This window comes from Seriola aureovittata, chromosome 15 (genome assembly GCF_021018895.1).
Source record: "Seriola aureovittata isolate HTS-2021-v1 ecotype China chromosome 15, ASM2101889v1, whole genome shotgun sequence".
Classification (NCBI taxonomy): domain Eukaryota; kingdom Metazoa; phylum Chordata; class Actinopteri; order Carangiformes; family Carangidae; genus Seriola; species Seriola aureovittata.
The window spans coordinates 17,740,813-17,756,093 of NC_079378.1; the positions used below are offsets into that span (position 1 = coordinate 17,740,813).

Below are 15,281 nucleotides of genomic sequence, written 5' to 3' on the forward strand. Positions count from 1 at the left end.
TAATACGCTGTTAACAAGTGTATGGTATCTCTGATTAGTTCAGCGTGTGTTTTATTTTTTTTAATCGTAGGTCCAGCAAAGGACTGCACGGGGCGGGCAGGTACAGTCAGTGAGTTTGCCCGTGCAGACGAACACAAGTGTGACAATGCCCTTCTACAGCAACCCCATGATGTTCTCTCAGACCAACACGAGGCCTCTGCAGGATGCAAACCAAAGACACACCGACAACGAGTTCAGCCAAGATGGACAACTACGGTGAGAGTCCTGAAAGAGACACATAATAGTCAAAACCATATTGACAGTACTGGCAGACATTAAAAATGAGTAATATACGGTCAGTTTTATGAAGAGCATTAAGCAGTTTTCTGCCATCCCACACAGAAAGTAATTTTTGAAGTAATTATAGGATCCTGAAATTACAGGACATGTACTTTACTGCTAAACTATGATATTCTGAATCTCGAAGACCCTGAAAATGTATTCTCTGATTGTTATAAGCAATTAGATCCTACATGAAGACATTTTTCAAACAAAGTTTGAACAATTTTGGTTCTTTTCACATCAGCAATTTCTGTGGTCAGGTTTTCCTTGCTTTTTTTCTCTGGTTAATTTAATTCTAAATATGAGTCTGGCTCCAAATAATTTCAGAAATAAAGTTCTGCTAACATCAAAAATTTCCTTTTTATCTCTTGTACTACCTTGATACTATTTTAGAGGAAAATTTTAAGTTGAAAACCTCATTCTCATTGGGTTTTTTTTTTTAGCTGTCCAGACTGAATTCTTCCAGTAACAGATTTTATTTTCTGCAGCATGCTTCTCAACCAGCCAATGCAGACGCTGGTTCCCACTAGCAGTGTCACCTCGCAGCCTTCTCAGTGCAACATGGGCATCTCCCAAACCATGTGAGAACTGTTTTAATTAGCCTGCACAGACACAGCCTGCTGTGGTATAATGTCACATTTTGACTGAGCTCTTCATTGTACACTCCATACAGATACACCTTGGAGCAGCAGATCATGGCCCCCTCATTCTCCATGCAGCAGGTCAACTGCAATGCTGTCCTCGTGCCCTCCCCGGTCTTCACGTCCCCCATTATGTTCCCACACAACAGTTTCATCTCACATCAGTCCCAGTCAGCCTACCACACTCAGCCTCAGGCCTCTCAGCACTCCCTGCAGCTACAGCAGCCCCAGCAGTTCTTTCAGGTACGACGACCATCTGCTGTGCGGTGATGCAGCGATATCAGTCACTGTGTATAGTTTCGACTAGCATATGTTTGAGTTTAAAATCCATATTTAGTAATGGGTTGTTGCATAATAATGCTCAGGCTTTATATTTACTGATTTATGATAATTTTAGGTATTACACTGCATCTCAATCCTTAGTTACCACAGCAACAGTGCCATTCCCACAGGGTGTTAACGAAGAGATTGGTGTTACATTCAGTCCTTATAAAATCTCAGCTTTGTAACAAAGCTGTGATGTAATCAAAATTCATTAGATCAGATATTAAATCATGTCATACTGAATTATTTTCTTCAGACTTTACTTTTTTTTTATCATGTTTCCTCCCAGCCATTCAAAAAACTTACCACAGATAAATTTTGTTAGTCTGGTGGAGAAACACAGTTCATAAGTAGCTTACCTAAATCCCTTTACACGCCAAAACATCCTGAGAAACATCATCAGAGAAGGGGGAGGGTTATATATTTATTTTCTTTTTGCTGAAGTGAGGGTGGTCTAAATTTTACAGGGTTAGAAGAGTCTCCTAGTTTTTCCATATTTACATACCCCAACACTGTATTTTATTTCATCTTTTTCTTGTGAGATTTATTGAATGAGTAGTGTGCCACCATGGATCATTAAGGTGTGTTTTGCTATGTGCTGAAGACAGCAATCCTGTCTCTGTATCAGGCTTTTATTGTACTTTATTTTATTCTTTATTTTCCAGTAGTTACTGGGACCAATATGTCAGTTTTAAGAAACAGTAGATGTGGAAATTTGCTAAAGAGCATGCCGTTTTTTTACTAGCTAACATTAGCCTTCACTTTATTCTGCATTGTAACAGAACTAGTAATACTTGGGAGGGTTTTGCTTTTATGAAGAGTCATAAGATTCAGGCCTTATGCCTGACATGTGTTTACAACCCCTGTTTAGGTACTGCAGAGTACTAAATCTAAATATTCAGCGATAACACTCATGTATACTTTTATCATGCATCTCAGTCAAGATTAGCAACTGTTTAAGAAAGATAAAACTTAGTGAAGGGGGTTCTGCCAACTGGCCAGAGTACATTCACATTTGCTTTTGTGTCCACAGATGACTCAAGGACTTGTGCATGGTGGGTCTACTCCAGCATTCTTACACACCACTAATGTCCCACAGCAAAGCACTGTGGGATACATCCAGCAGCAGCCACAAGCACAGCAATTGCCGCAAGCACAACGGCAACAGCAACAAAGGCAATACCAACATTCCCAAAACCAGACTGGCAGTGTTTCAGACTTCCAAAATATGCTGACTCGGTAGCGCTGTGGGTTTTTCTTAGAGCGCTGATATTTCCCTGTGTTGTCGCCGTGTAGGCGGCAGCACGCTGTGGCAAGTCAAACTTGATGTCAAGTTCTGCAGTGGAGGTGGAAAATTTCTCGTAGTGACCTTACCTTAGATGTGAAGCTGCCTGTTCAGAAGAAGCCGGTCCATACGTCACTGGAGTGAAAACCACAAGCAGAGGCCGCACTGATCTGACGTTACGCGGAGGATCTGAGTAGAGTCTGAGGTGCTGGGCCCTTCATCACCGGCCCACACCACACTCAGTCGTCCATCAGTGACACTGCTGTAACAAGTGGATTATCAGAGCTCTCAAGAAGACACCACTCCCACATGTTTACATGTGGACGTTTTCATCTAACACAGAGAGTTTCCTTCTAAGTGTCTGTTTGCACTTTGGTACTACCCTCCTACCCAAAAGTAGAATCTTTATTTTTTCCCACGAATTAATATTCTGTTTTCCTCACTAATAGTGGCTTAACAGTGAGATTAGTCCTCAGACCCCTCCCAAGTGACAATATATGATAATGATAATATGATAATATCATCACCCTGTTCAGATTTTTAGCTTTGTCTCATAAAGGGATGTGTGGACATAGGAACTCTACATCAATGTGTATTTCAGTTGGCAGGCATCAGATGTCACTCCACTGCCATTTTGTCCCCAAAAAAATGATTTACTTGCAGGTATGTTCATGGCAAGTCACCAACAAGAGGTTTTATTGGTGGTGGTGAGATGACTATCATATCTAAAATCAGGTCTGGTAAGAATTCAGATTTCACATGTGACACACACGGAAACTGGGGGGAATATTCTCCAATTACTAGCAAGGTCTATCTAGATTTTTAAAGCCTCAATCTGGGACTGAGGAAGGGGTGCTACAACTATCACACCACTTCTCACTGAGAATGACAAACAAAGCTCTGATGAGCTCTACAGTAAGAGTCTTTGGATGATAAACAAGCTAGCAAAGGGGGTAAAAATGTGTGCCTTTAACCATGGTACATCCATGGTGCGGTTTGATGGTTTTGTCTGATTATGGCTTTAAAAATCCAGCTCAGGTCCATTTGGAATACAAAGTTATATTTTCATAGGTCATAATTTATTATTTTCCGCATCAGATTTAAAGAAAAGACACCTAGATTTGTATTGGATTTATTACAAATATATTACATATAATAGATTGGATGCTTTTTGCAACCTTAACATCAGTAAGTCCAAACTCTTTTTGAAAACTTTCTGTAATGATAGTATTTGATAAGATTCATTTAAATATTTACTGAATCCCTACTGAAATTATTTCATGTTTATTTATACTCCATATGTGATACGAAAGTCGGTTTATACACAAAAATTATAATTGATTTCATGTTTCATTCAGACATTAAAAGGTCAACACTGGTCTTAATGTCTTACCCCATCATGGTTTAATGCAAGATGATGTTTTTACAAGGAGAGTGCACCACCTCTGATCTGTATGTGGCTCATTGTAGTTTGCTGCAGGAGTAGTGCCTGGGGATTTTAATATCTCAGAAAAAGTGAGATACGATTTGGACGAGAGTCCGCCTGCTGTGTGGATATTTCTGACCAGTGTTACCCTGTTTATTAAAGTCTGCTCATTTTTTTGTTTTGTGTGGAACATCTGGGAAGTCACAAAACCTATGCTCCAACCATGAGCAGCTGGGCTAAATAATACATTGCTTCCTACTATGAATGTGATCTTATTGGAAAAAAATTATGCTAGCAGATATTTAATTTACTTTGAAAACATAGTAACTTTCAATATGCTATTCTGTGAAATATCATACAGCTGCAATGATAACAAAAACTCTAAATTATTATTTTTAACTGTCAAACTTTGTGTATTCATATATCTGAAATTTGCTCAAGTGATCTGCGGAGTCAGTCCTGTCATTATAAGATGTTACAATCTTGTTCTTTGTGTGAAAAACTTTTTTAGTCCATCATATTTTTTGTGACTGGTGAAGGAAATCTTGCTGCGATATCTCCAACTGCTAATCAGCTATCTCAAACAGCCAGTGTGACTAAGATATGAGAGAACTGAGATGACAGTTGTAACAGAAGGAGGTCTGGAGCGTATTAGTGAAGCCAGATTGGCAGTTTAACGATGTCCAGGAGGAAAACATACATGTTTTGGTAACGACAATCACACACGAAAGTATACTGTGCAGGAACAGTCTGTGTCAGTCTGACTTCATTTAAATTCAGCAGTCTTCTATCTTTAAAATGCTGTGTTACACAGTTGTTCCCAGATAGCTCAGCAGGAAAACCACAGTTTTCTTGTGACTGTGTGAAGCGTTTACTGGTATTCTCACTGTGGAACTTGTGCTATACTTTATCCAAATCAGCCCGTAATGCTCAATTTGACAGTCTGATCTCAGCCACCTCAGCTGTACACATTCAAGTTAACTATGTTACGGTCCCATTCAAGACTGGTGCTGTTCATATTGGACAACAGGACTCCACTGTCAGAACACTTTCAGCATGTATGTTCAGTGCCGTTTTACACTTTCCTATGTGCAATGTCAATCTGAAAAAGAAGAATGTTAATTTATACTGTTTCAGAACAGCTGTACAATGTATATAGAGGTGTATAATAAGCCATTGTACCATGTAAATTATATGGAAGTATTTTTTTAATGAAAACGTCCTAACATTCCTTTAGAAGATGATATAAGCAGTATCTTTTTTTAAAGGAAAAGCATGTGTCCACTGAAGACTATGGTCACAATGATTACACAGGACTTTGTCTGCATGGGAATGTGCTGCAGTGTTAGCTTCTCCCAAACATGAGATGACAACACGATTACAGGACACAGAAACTCTGGAGTAAAGGGTCACATTCACCACGACTATAAAAAAAAAAAATTATTATGAAGAATCTGAATCCATATGTTCCTGTCAAGCAGGATTTCACATACTTTTAGAGTTCACATTATGGTGCAGCAACAGCTGTCCAGCTGTGTGGCCACTGCTAGTGATAATAACAGCTGAGTCAAGGTAATTCAGCCAAAACTGACTGAAGTAATTTTCCTTTTTTTTACCTGAATGGGTTTCAGATTTTTTTTAAGAAAAAAAAAAAAAGTGCAATTGTAGAACATCATGAAAATATTATTTTAGATGGTTGAAGGAAGCCTTGGGCACCCTTTATGCATCTCCACACTTCCATATGTTCAGTGTAGAAACAATGAAGTTACATAAAAGACTCAGAGGTGCCATAGACAACTGTATATCTATTTTCCTCCATTAATTATTTCAACTACTGACAAAAAAATCTGTAGATATTGTTGGGGAATCCATGTTGCAGAATATCAACCTTTCAGGCAGTGCTAGTAAAATTCCTCCATAAGGTTGTTTTTCCATCTAAACACATCTTTCAGATTTCAGTCTATGTCTGTATACAAAATAACTGTTATCATATTACTTGCCTTGCAAAGGTGGTTGAGGGAAATTCTGCTCATTAAACTCCACTGTGAGTGAATCATGTGATATGTGCTCCAATTGTTGGTTAAGCCCTAAATTATTTTTGCTTTGGACAAATCACCCATTCTCCACCACAATGTTTGGATGTGAGATGATTTTTAGAACTTTCTTTTTTAAGTGTGTATTGCTTCACAGAAGTCATTGTAAATAATCCATCTGCTCAGTCAGTACAGTTTTTCTTTGTATTGGAGTTAAATGCTCTCCCCAATGGTAGTTGCTGCACTTTTTTTCTTCAACTTTCAGAATGCTTTTCTCCTTCATGGGGTTTTTCATTCAGTGTCAATGTCTTTGAAGGCATGTGATTTCAATCACATTTAACTTGTACTACCTTTTCTGATTTATAAAACAATGACTGGCACCACAGGTGTGAGGTGTGGTCAGATCAATGCTTTCTGTGTAAGATTTGCCAGGACATGAACAAAACTAACCTGGTACACAGCCATTTCTGTTGTTTCAGTGCAGAAACAAACATTGAATATATTGTATAATAGAATGTAAAAAAAAAAAAAAAGAAGTTTAGACTATATAGTTGTTTATTTTATATGTCTAATAGATACATATGTATGTTACATGATTTTAAAATTAAAATAATTTTGTAAGAGATAATGAAGTGTCTTATTAGAGGAGGTGAGGCTTTTTTTTGCATCCAAGTTGGTGTTGCACAGTCACTTGTATGGATTGTTTTCTCTCTGTATTTACCATCAAAATAAGCTTTAAAATATTGTTAATATTGTTTTAAAAGAAATTAACAAATTAAGTTTACATTCTAAAATATCTTGATATTAATTATGCTATATTGAATTATTTATAAATCAACCTGGATATTGTGAAATATTTTAAAATAAATATTTTTAAACATATGTATTGTTATTCATAGCAAACTGTTTCTTAAAAAATATTTATGTACAAGAGTATTACTCAGCTGTGTGTTCTTAATGCAAAAAGGCATATTGTTACTTCACAAAAGCAGACTAATATTAATCTATGAAAAAGACTGCGCAGGGCACTGGACATTGGAGGAAAAAGGTTTGACGTCAGCACTTAAATAAAATATTGTTTTTAACACTTCTCAGAGGAATATATTGTTTCATTAGAGAATTTGTAAAAGTGTTCAATGGCTACCAAGCAAGTCATCTCTGACATGATTTGATTTTTGATTCATTTGATAGCAGCCACCAAAATAGTACAAGTCTGTAGTGATTTCCTGGTCAAACAACTTGCGGTTTGTAGTGAACTGAGCTTGGTATCCTAAGCAACATCTGTCAGTCACTGTAAACATACAATTTAATTCTGGTGGTAAAAAAAATATGCAGTTTTATATATTTCAGTATTTTAATAGATCATAAAACATTTCACTCTTCAAAACATGAAAGCGCAATTTGTATATTAATAAGTATTGTGCGACATTTATTGTTATTGTACATGTGTAACAGGTAATTGGACTATTCTTAAGCATCAAATTGGGGTTTGGTCTAAAACAGGTGCATGAGGCGCACGCTTGCACGCTGATAATAATTACAAGATACTCTCACAGAAGTGTACCATTGCTCTTCTGTAGCTCCTATTCGAGAGAAACCTCTGTCACTCTGTACACCTTGTTAATCAGGACTTCCACCTTATCTCCACCCAGATGACAAAGGTCCAAGATGCCGACAACATGTGTGTCCTCCAGCTCACTGGTGGTCGCTAAGATGTCCTCTGCAAGACAAGAAATTCATAAGAATTTCAATTTTGTAGCATCAGCATCACCAGTCTCAGTTCCTGAGTTGGTTTACATGTGTGGTGCTCACCTGGCTCAGGAAGAGTTGCATCACTGTCGTCAGCTTTGACGCTGAGAGGGCAGAGGAATCCGGACGCAAGACAGGACAGCATTGTGTTGCCGTGCGGATCCTGAGCGAGACCCACAGCTCTGGGCTCATCAGCACTCACAACAGGAAAATACGCAGCATCAACAGCTATCTGCTTGTTTATGCCTGTCAGGAAGATGGGAAAAAAGAAGTTTGGAAAACTATTTTAAGCCAAGAGCTTGTTAAACTACACAACTTGTTGAATATAGACTAGACAGGTAAATGTTTACTAAAGCATGTCAACCTTAATAATACAGAATTATGAATTTTGGAGTGTTATACATGTGACATTGTGCAACTTTCCACTGACAGCAAGACTTAACCTCGCAGTGACTCACTGATGTTAAAGGGATAGTTGCATAGTCGGTACATTACCTGCATTAGATCGTGGGCAGTGCGCTCCCAGTTAGGAGATCCGACCTGGAGCACCTGCAAGACTAGCAGAGCCAAGTGTTGCTGTGCACGGGGCCACCAGAAAAAAGTGTTTTAGACACTTTTAAAAACACTCACCGAAACCCACTGACGGTTTATTTTCCCGTGAAAACAGCACTTTCCTTTGCATTTCCTTTCCACATTTTTCCAATGCTGAAGTGCTTGAAGCGTACATTTAAACGGATATTGGATTGTTTCAGTGGGAATTTTTAAAAGTGTCTAAAAGACGTTTTTTCTGGTGGCGCCATTCACAACAACCCATTGCCCTGACACTCTGCCGGGTGCTCCCGGTCGGATCTCCTAACTGGGAGCATGCTGCTCAGGATCTAATGCAGGTAATGTACCGACTATTCATGAGTACCTCACACGACCCAACGTCAAAAAACCCAAACTATCCCTTTAAGGTAATAAAATAAAAACCTAGAAAGTCACTCAGCAATGGGTATTCAATATTAAATTAATGCAACAGCATTTTTAATCCTCATGAGACAGCTATTCAAAAAGAGGAAAAAGCTGCTGCCTACGTCATTTGAATGATTCAGAGAGATTTATTTAGGGAACAAGAGGATGTTTTGACACACTCTGCACAGGTTGGACTACAGAGGCTGAAATGTTCATTTATACCAAGACAGAAAAGTCAGGAAGAACAACGAGCATGTTTTTTTTTCCAGTGAGGGACTTCATAGGTCAGAATAAGTCTGCTTTACCTAATATTGTTACTTGGTAGTATCCTGGACAAACCACAGGTGGGACGGTGTCAGCAGTTTGCGCTGGTGTCCACCGCGTTGGCTGAAGGTTACTCCACTGCAGGAGGACATTCTTCGTGTCAGATGTGAACTTCTGAGAGATGCTGTCCTGGTACAGACCACCTTGACACAAATGTTCAGACACTTCATGCTTCTGCTTCAGCCAACTGCTGCTTTCCCAAGATAAAACATCAGAGTCTGGTGGAAAATAGATGAAAAACGTAAACACTTGAAATCGAAGTTTGACACTGATCACAGATCATATAAGGTACATGCAGTGAAAGTGTAGCTGCAGTAATTCACCTTGATTTGGATTTTGCAATTGTAGGTGACATTGCACCTCCTGATCATCCTCTAATTCAGAGTCACGCTCATTTTCTTCTTGCTCTTGTCCTTCCTTTGTATTTTCATCTCCAGCCCTTCTGTAGAAGCACAGACAGAGGAGCTCAGAATGGTTGATATGTTTTACTGATGAATACAATCAGCTGATTTTTTCAGTACCTTTTTGATGGCACACCACCATGATTCGAGGAGGACTGTGTGGCTTCTCTGGAAAACATGTTGGCATGTTACATTTCATTCAATTTATTAAATGTAGGTCTTGAGGAATAGTGCTCGTACTACTACTGATACAATATCAAGCTCACAAATCTGTTAGTCAGGGGTCAAACCATACCTCACTTGAATTCTTCTTTTTCCTCTGCCAGCTGAGATGTTCTCAGCAGACGGAGATCTTAAACTGTATGGCAAAGTCTGCTCAGCTGCTGTGGGATGACTGTGTGTGTCTGGTACACACATATCAGTAGAAACATCTGGCACCTACAGGAAACCACTTATCTTAGTTTTAATGGTTCATTGTTCTTGGAAAAATGGTTTGAAATAATATCTTTTACCTCTCTCTCTTCTGTTACTTGTGACTCTGTGGTCTTCAGGGTTTTCATGTACTGCACTGCTGTGATCTGTCCTTGAATTGCAACTTTTTTATGTTCCCTATATTGCAGCGTCTCTAACTCCCTCTTCAGGTCAGCCACAGCAACCAGGGGAACTTGAGCTGGAGATGGAGCATAAAGGTTTCAAAATAACAAAAGTCGAAATAGTAAAAATAAATGAAATCACTTTTACTGTGGGATGCAGAATTTTAAATGCAGGATGTACTGTACTCTTAATACCAAACTGTTGTCCGCTTATGGGTGGCTTTAAAGAAGAGATTTTTAAAATTCAAATACAATGTATAAAGATGAACTCCCAGCAACTATGCAAAAAGATACAGGCAGGGTAGATGTACAGTACAATTGAATTGTCAGGACCGTGTCTTGTAGCAGAACTGCAGGAGAACGTAGACCCAGATTTTATTTGATTCCTGCCACAACAGAACCAAGTGCAAGTAGAGCCCATCCTTTAATGCCTTGAAATTACAAGAAAGAAAAGCTAGACTCTGTTAAATGCATTCTGAAATGAATATGTTCTGACAAACTAAAAAAGAAAAAGTTTAAATAAAACTGTTCACCTGTGAACCATTTTGTGTTTTCTCTCACCTGAGGCATCTGCCATTGACTGTGTAAACATCTTGGGAGGACAAGGGTAGCAATAATGGCCACCGACAGCAGTCTTCTTGAGGACGACATTGTCCTTCAGAGTCTTGGTCCACTGGATGAAATTCTTCACTCTGAGGTCACTCACATATGGCTGACCTTTGTGGTAGCCTGTTGCGGACACAGATGATATAGTTTGTCTCCAACCGCAGTGATCATTACTGTCACCACATACAGTATCTGCAGATTATCATCAGCTAACCTGTGATGAATGTCTCTGTCTCACAGCTGCTTGTGAGGTAGGGCAATGAGCCTTCCACTTGACAAACCCTCATCTGAGTGCAAACCAGGTAGGTCACTGTGGAAGAGATGATGATGTATTAAATCAAACTAAGTGAAAATGCTTACAAGTCTGACAGCAGAGCTATCTGATACAGCTGACTTACTTGGGCATATACAACTAAAGATTTCTGGTTGAGAAGAGGAAAAAATCTCCAAGATAAAAGGATGGTTAGATGTCCCGTCCACTGCGTGTACCCAGCGATACGTCCAGTATTTTTCTGGACCTAAAAGGTGAACATGGTCAATCACCAATAACTGAATTACAAAATTACAAATTCAGCAGCTTTCTTTCAGTCTTCACAAATGACATTTAATAGATAAATTATGAACATTTCTTACCCTTGTTCCCTTTCCTCTTGACTCTTTCAACACGACCAACAAATGTTACCAAACCAATTACATCACATGCAGAATTGTTGGTTAATTTTTCCAACTCTGACCTGTAAGAAACATACATACTGTAACATGAAGCAGTTTTTATTTATTTATTTTTTTTTACATCAAAATCATAATAATAACGGAAATCATACATGGGACAGCAAGTTCATGCTGTATCGACAGAGTGTTTTTTTCTAACCAGAGACAGCTATGATCTTCATGGGGTCAATGACATCAACAGTAATAATAATTCATTACCTGGTGATGAACTGGTAGGAAACCTCAGGCAATCCCCACTGAGGCAGCACACTCTTTGGTGACACTATAGTGATGACCGAAGCTGGATTGCGAGGGTTCAGGCAGATTTCTTGGAAAAATACATATGCAGACACCATGACTGAGTGGAAGCTATGGGTGTTAGTTCACTGGGCCTTTCAGACATCCGTGGATGATATGATGAAACTACACAAAGCTTTTTATGAACAGTTTTCAGAACATGGAAAAAAAATGCTTTAATTTTCCATAAAGTGTAAGTTTAACAATGTTAAACCCTGAGGAATGAAAAATAAATGCCAGAACAAGTGAAATGGTTTAAACAATAGCCACACAATTCTTAAAAATGCTAATGCTATAATGCTATAATTCAAAACAGTGGTACTAAGTTTTAAAATGTACATACCTACAGAGTTAAAGGTCTTCAATCTGTGATGGTCCATTTGTGGGCGTGAACGGCAGGAATAACTCTGCTTCGTGGTGTAATTTTGGAGGTACAACACTGTGCCTACGTTCAGTCTCTGGTAAAACTCTGGACAAAGTTCATTCCAAAGCACAAGCGACATTGTGCCAGTCTGGTCAGCAACTTCAAAGTATGCCTGAAATATGACAAAGCATGTGCTGAAAAACAACTAAACTACACTTTGTTGCAACATAACAGTGATAAAAAAATAGAATAAAATTCTGAGATCCTGTTGCTGAAATCCCATCTTGTTACTGAGGCTCATAATTCTCTGCAGGTTCACACTCACCTGATAGGGGAAATCAATCTTGAGCCCAAACTTCCCATAATATCGTAGTCTGGATTTGTGTATTATTTTCACAAGGAGAGGCAAAGGTTTCCATGAGCTTCTAAACGATGACTCCAGACTACTCAGAAGACTAATCTTGGACACTATTGAAAAGAAAACATTGCAGACAACACATCATCAGGATTTTCCACTGATGGTCGGACAAAACAAGCAGTTTCAGGACATCACCTTGGGTTCAGATAAAATACGATAGGCTCTTTTTCACCTTTTTATTACGTTTTTTCTAGGAGATACGTGGAAATATAAATCCACAAGCTGATATTGAAAATAATCGTAAATTGAAGCTATAGGGTTAGGTTCAACTTATTTAATTAATCAAATTGTCTTTTGTGAAAAAACATATTCTGATTACCGGACTGCCATGCTGACAACACTGTCACATTATTACAGGCAAGGTGCTGGGTCAAACACATGCCTTAAAGCCAAGGGGCAGATTGTACCTTAATGTTATTTATCTGTGTGTGACAGAGGGGTAAGGGTGCACCATCTCACCGTCCAGCACTGTGTCAGATGAGGGAGATCCTGAGGTCCAGATGTCTCCCTCTGGGTCGTCGTCGTTCCACAGAGAAAGGTAGTGTTTGCGGCTCACCTGAAGGGGAACATCACTTTGCAGCACCACACTCCTCTCCATGCCCTGCTTTACCAGTATAGGCAGTGAACTGACATCGTTTATGCGGGGCAAGACGACAGACGTCTCTGCACCACATCTGAGCCTTTCAATGCAAATGTAACCGTGTCCCAATCTCCTCTCGTTGTAGACAAAAGAGCACTGTGTGATGTTGATATCAGTCCCAGTCCTCAGAGTGTTTGTGTGTACCAGGTGGTTTAAACAAGGGTGAACAAAGCATTTAGCTCGACAGACTCCATCAGTGACAGTCACGTCATACGTGTAGGTGTGTTGCTGCTGAAGCCCCTCACTTTGCTCTGATAAGTACCTCTGAAGTGCAATGACAGCGACAGCATCCCTGTCCTCAGCTTTGAGCTTCAGACACTGCGTAGAGGATAAGCGCTCCAGCGTCCTTTGGAGAAAAGACGCTTGAGAAAGACCAGACACCATCGAAGATGAGGACAAGTTGTCATCCATTACGAAAAGTTAATTGAACTAGTCATGTTTTACAGTATGTCGCTACTGACAACAAGGAGTCTCGTGTTAGCTTGTTGGCTAAATAACGGAACTTATTCCTGTCAGTATTAGCAGCAACGCGTTTAAACTTACAGAGAAAACTTTCTAATCTGAATAAATGTAAAAGCAGACATCTTATAACAATACAAAGACTACTACTATAAAACACTTTTTATTCTTTGGTTATTTTAAGAAGAGCGCATCAGTAAGGAAGTGCCTAACGATAGAAACAACGCCGGTGCTATTTGATTGCGTCACTAGTTTTGCCTTGAACAAAAAACATAAACAAAGAGAAATAAATTCACTTCGTATAGTCACTTAATTTCTATTTCTAACGTTGCCGTGCCGAGTACTTCAGTCTGACGGAAAAACTTGCTGGATAATGTACACAGAAATTTCCTATTTTTAAATTCCGCGCTGAGCTGCAGAGGGTGGGATTAATCTGACGTCATCAAAGCGACGGCTTTAAACTAAGAATCGATTCAACTGATCTTAAACCTGTTAGAATTCATTGTTTTCTAGTTGTGGTGGCAGCAGAGATCAGGTGGTAAAAACAACATTTAAATATTATGACAGCACAAAGTTGACATGTTGAGAGAAAATGGAGAATGGGACAAATCCCCTTAATTTTCAATTTAACAAAAATATTCCAACTTTACATTAAATTTAATTGTAATGACTTTCCCAGTTTAACATGAATTAACATGAATTTCCACACTGTCCAGTCTCGTGGTAGGCCGACTGAATAAATCATAAGTGAACTAATTGATACAGTTTGGATGTAACAGTGTTTTCTGAGTATTTAACTATGTTTCATAGCTGATTTGATTTGATAAGAAAGAAAAAAAGAAAGACAGAAAGAAAAAGATAAAACTAGTAAAACAGCAGGTGGAGCTACAGGATGCATCAATAAGCCGATCATCAGGAGATTCTCTCATGAATAAAATACAGTTTAATGTGCAAAACTTCAGCAGGAAACTTTCTTTCAAAGACAAAAAAAGTTAAATATTAGTTTCCTCAGACCAAATATTAATACAGCATGCTTCATTTATCATCGTTTATTATCAATGTATTACCAACAAGACAGCAGTGTCTGGGCTTTCATGTCCACCTTTCAGACATATAAGTGCTATCCATCACCAACAAAGAAATCATGCATGTGTGTTTGCCTAGAGATGGTGTGCTGCCTTAACCTAGCAAGCTGAAGTGTTCTTCACAAATAGTGAGTGAACTGGATTGTAAACTCCACCAGATGGAGCTCTTGTAACCGGTTGTTGCTCTCCAGAAAATGTCAAAATAAAAGTCTCAGGTGTTATGATGAAATGTATAAGAAATTATTCATTACATTTGTTTTTAATTCTGTAAGCATTTCAAACATTTGTTATTCTGCTAGGATGCTAGGAGAGAATTTTATCTTGACCTTTGTCTGTTTAAAGAAACACAATCACCAAAAACATTAAGGAAATATAAGCACACACATCTCTGTATAAGTAGTCTGAACTTGAAGTCAATAGAAGCTATGGTTCTGGAGAGATAAGGAGCTCAAGACCTATGTTATTCTGGATGACAGTTCCCAGAGGACAATACCACTGCCCATTACTGCGTCTTACTTTGACCTGGATGGAGTGGCAGAGTCCCTTGTCCTACAAACTGTCTGTCAAGGCACTCAAACCCTTGAAGGAAATAAGATGACCTTTATCCTCCCATCTGCTTCTAACGCCCAGAAAAAAATTCCTTATCAAAG

General features: G+C 38.8%; 2 protein-coding genes across 11 annotated transcripts in view; one reads left to right on the forward strand and one right to left on the reverse strand.

The window, feature by feature from the left end:
• The window catches only part of npas2 (neuronal PAS domain protein 2), a 43,357-nt gene extending 36,699 nt beyond the window's left edge, over positions 1 to 6,658 (forward strand). For 7 of the 10 annotated variants that reach the window (XM_056396913.1, XM_056396916.1, XM_056396919.1 and 4 more), the window contains 4 exons: positions 71 to 255; positions 810 to 902; positions 995 to 1,205; positions 2,320 to 6,658. In XM_056396913.1, the coding sequence (XP_056252888.1) occupies positions 71 to 255; positions 810 to 902; positions 995 to 1,205; positions 2,320 to 2,529 (699 nt within the window). In that variant the 3' untranslated portion in view covers positions 2,530 to 6,658. The remainder of the gene's footprint in view (positions 1 to 70; positions 256 to 809; positions 903 to 994; positions 1,206 to 2,319) is intronic. The other 3 variants (XM_056396921.1, XM_056396920.1, XM_056396918.1) reach the window with 1 other exon arrangement.
• A 581-nt stretch (positions 6,659 to 7,239) lies between these two features.
• radx (RPA1 related single stranded DNA binding protein) lies at positions 7,240 to 14,082 on the reverse strand. Its single transcript, XM_056396922.1, has 15 exons — positions 12,907 to 14,082; positions 12,355 to 12,497; positions 12,009 to 12,201; positions 11,588 to 11,696; positions 11,291 to 11,391; positions 11,056 to 11,175; positions 10,872 to 10,967; positions 10,613 to 10,780; positions 9,971 to 10,128; positions 9,754 to 9,896; positions 9,579 to 9,626; positions 9,381 to 9,499; positions 9,039 to 9,275; positions 7,843 to 8,025; positions 7,240 to 7,750 (listed from the first exon to the last, which is right to left on the reverse strand). The coding sequence occupies exons 1-15, from the start codon at positions 13,496 to 13,498 to the stop codon at positions 7,614 to 7,616; spliced, it is 2,547 nt and encodes an 848-aa protein (XP_056252897.1). The 5' UTR covers positions 13,499 to 14,082; the 3' UTR covers positions 7,240 to 7,613.
• Between the last annotated feature and the right edge of the window lie 1,199 nt (positions 14,083 to 15,281).

What these genes read in the sequence shown, in the direction of transcription:
- radx (XM_056396922.1), bottom strand. Translation starts at nt 13,498, where the DNA reads ATGGATGACAACTTGTCCTCATCTTCGATGGTGTCTGGTCTTTCTCAA. An exon ending in GGTGGTGTGCCATCAAAAAG is followed by an intron (nt 9,500 to 9,578) that starts GTACTGAAAAAA and finishes GTGCTTCTACAG; the next exon opens with AAGGGCTGGAGATGAAAATA. An exon ending in CTACCAAGTAACAATATTAG is followed by an intron (nt 8,026 to 9,038) that starts GTAAAGCAGACT and finishes TCTTCCTGACAG; the next exon opens with GCATAAACAAGCAGATAGCT.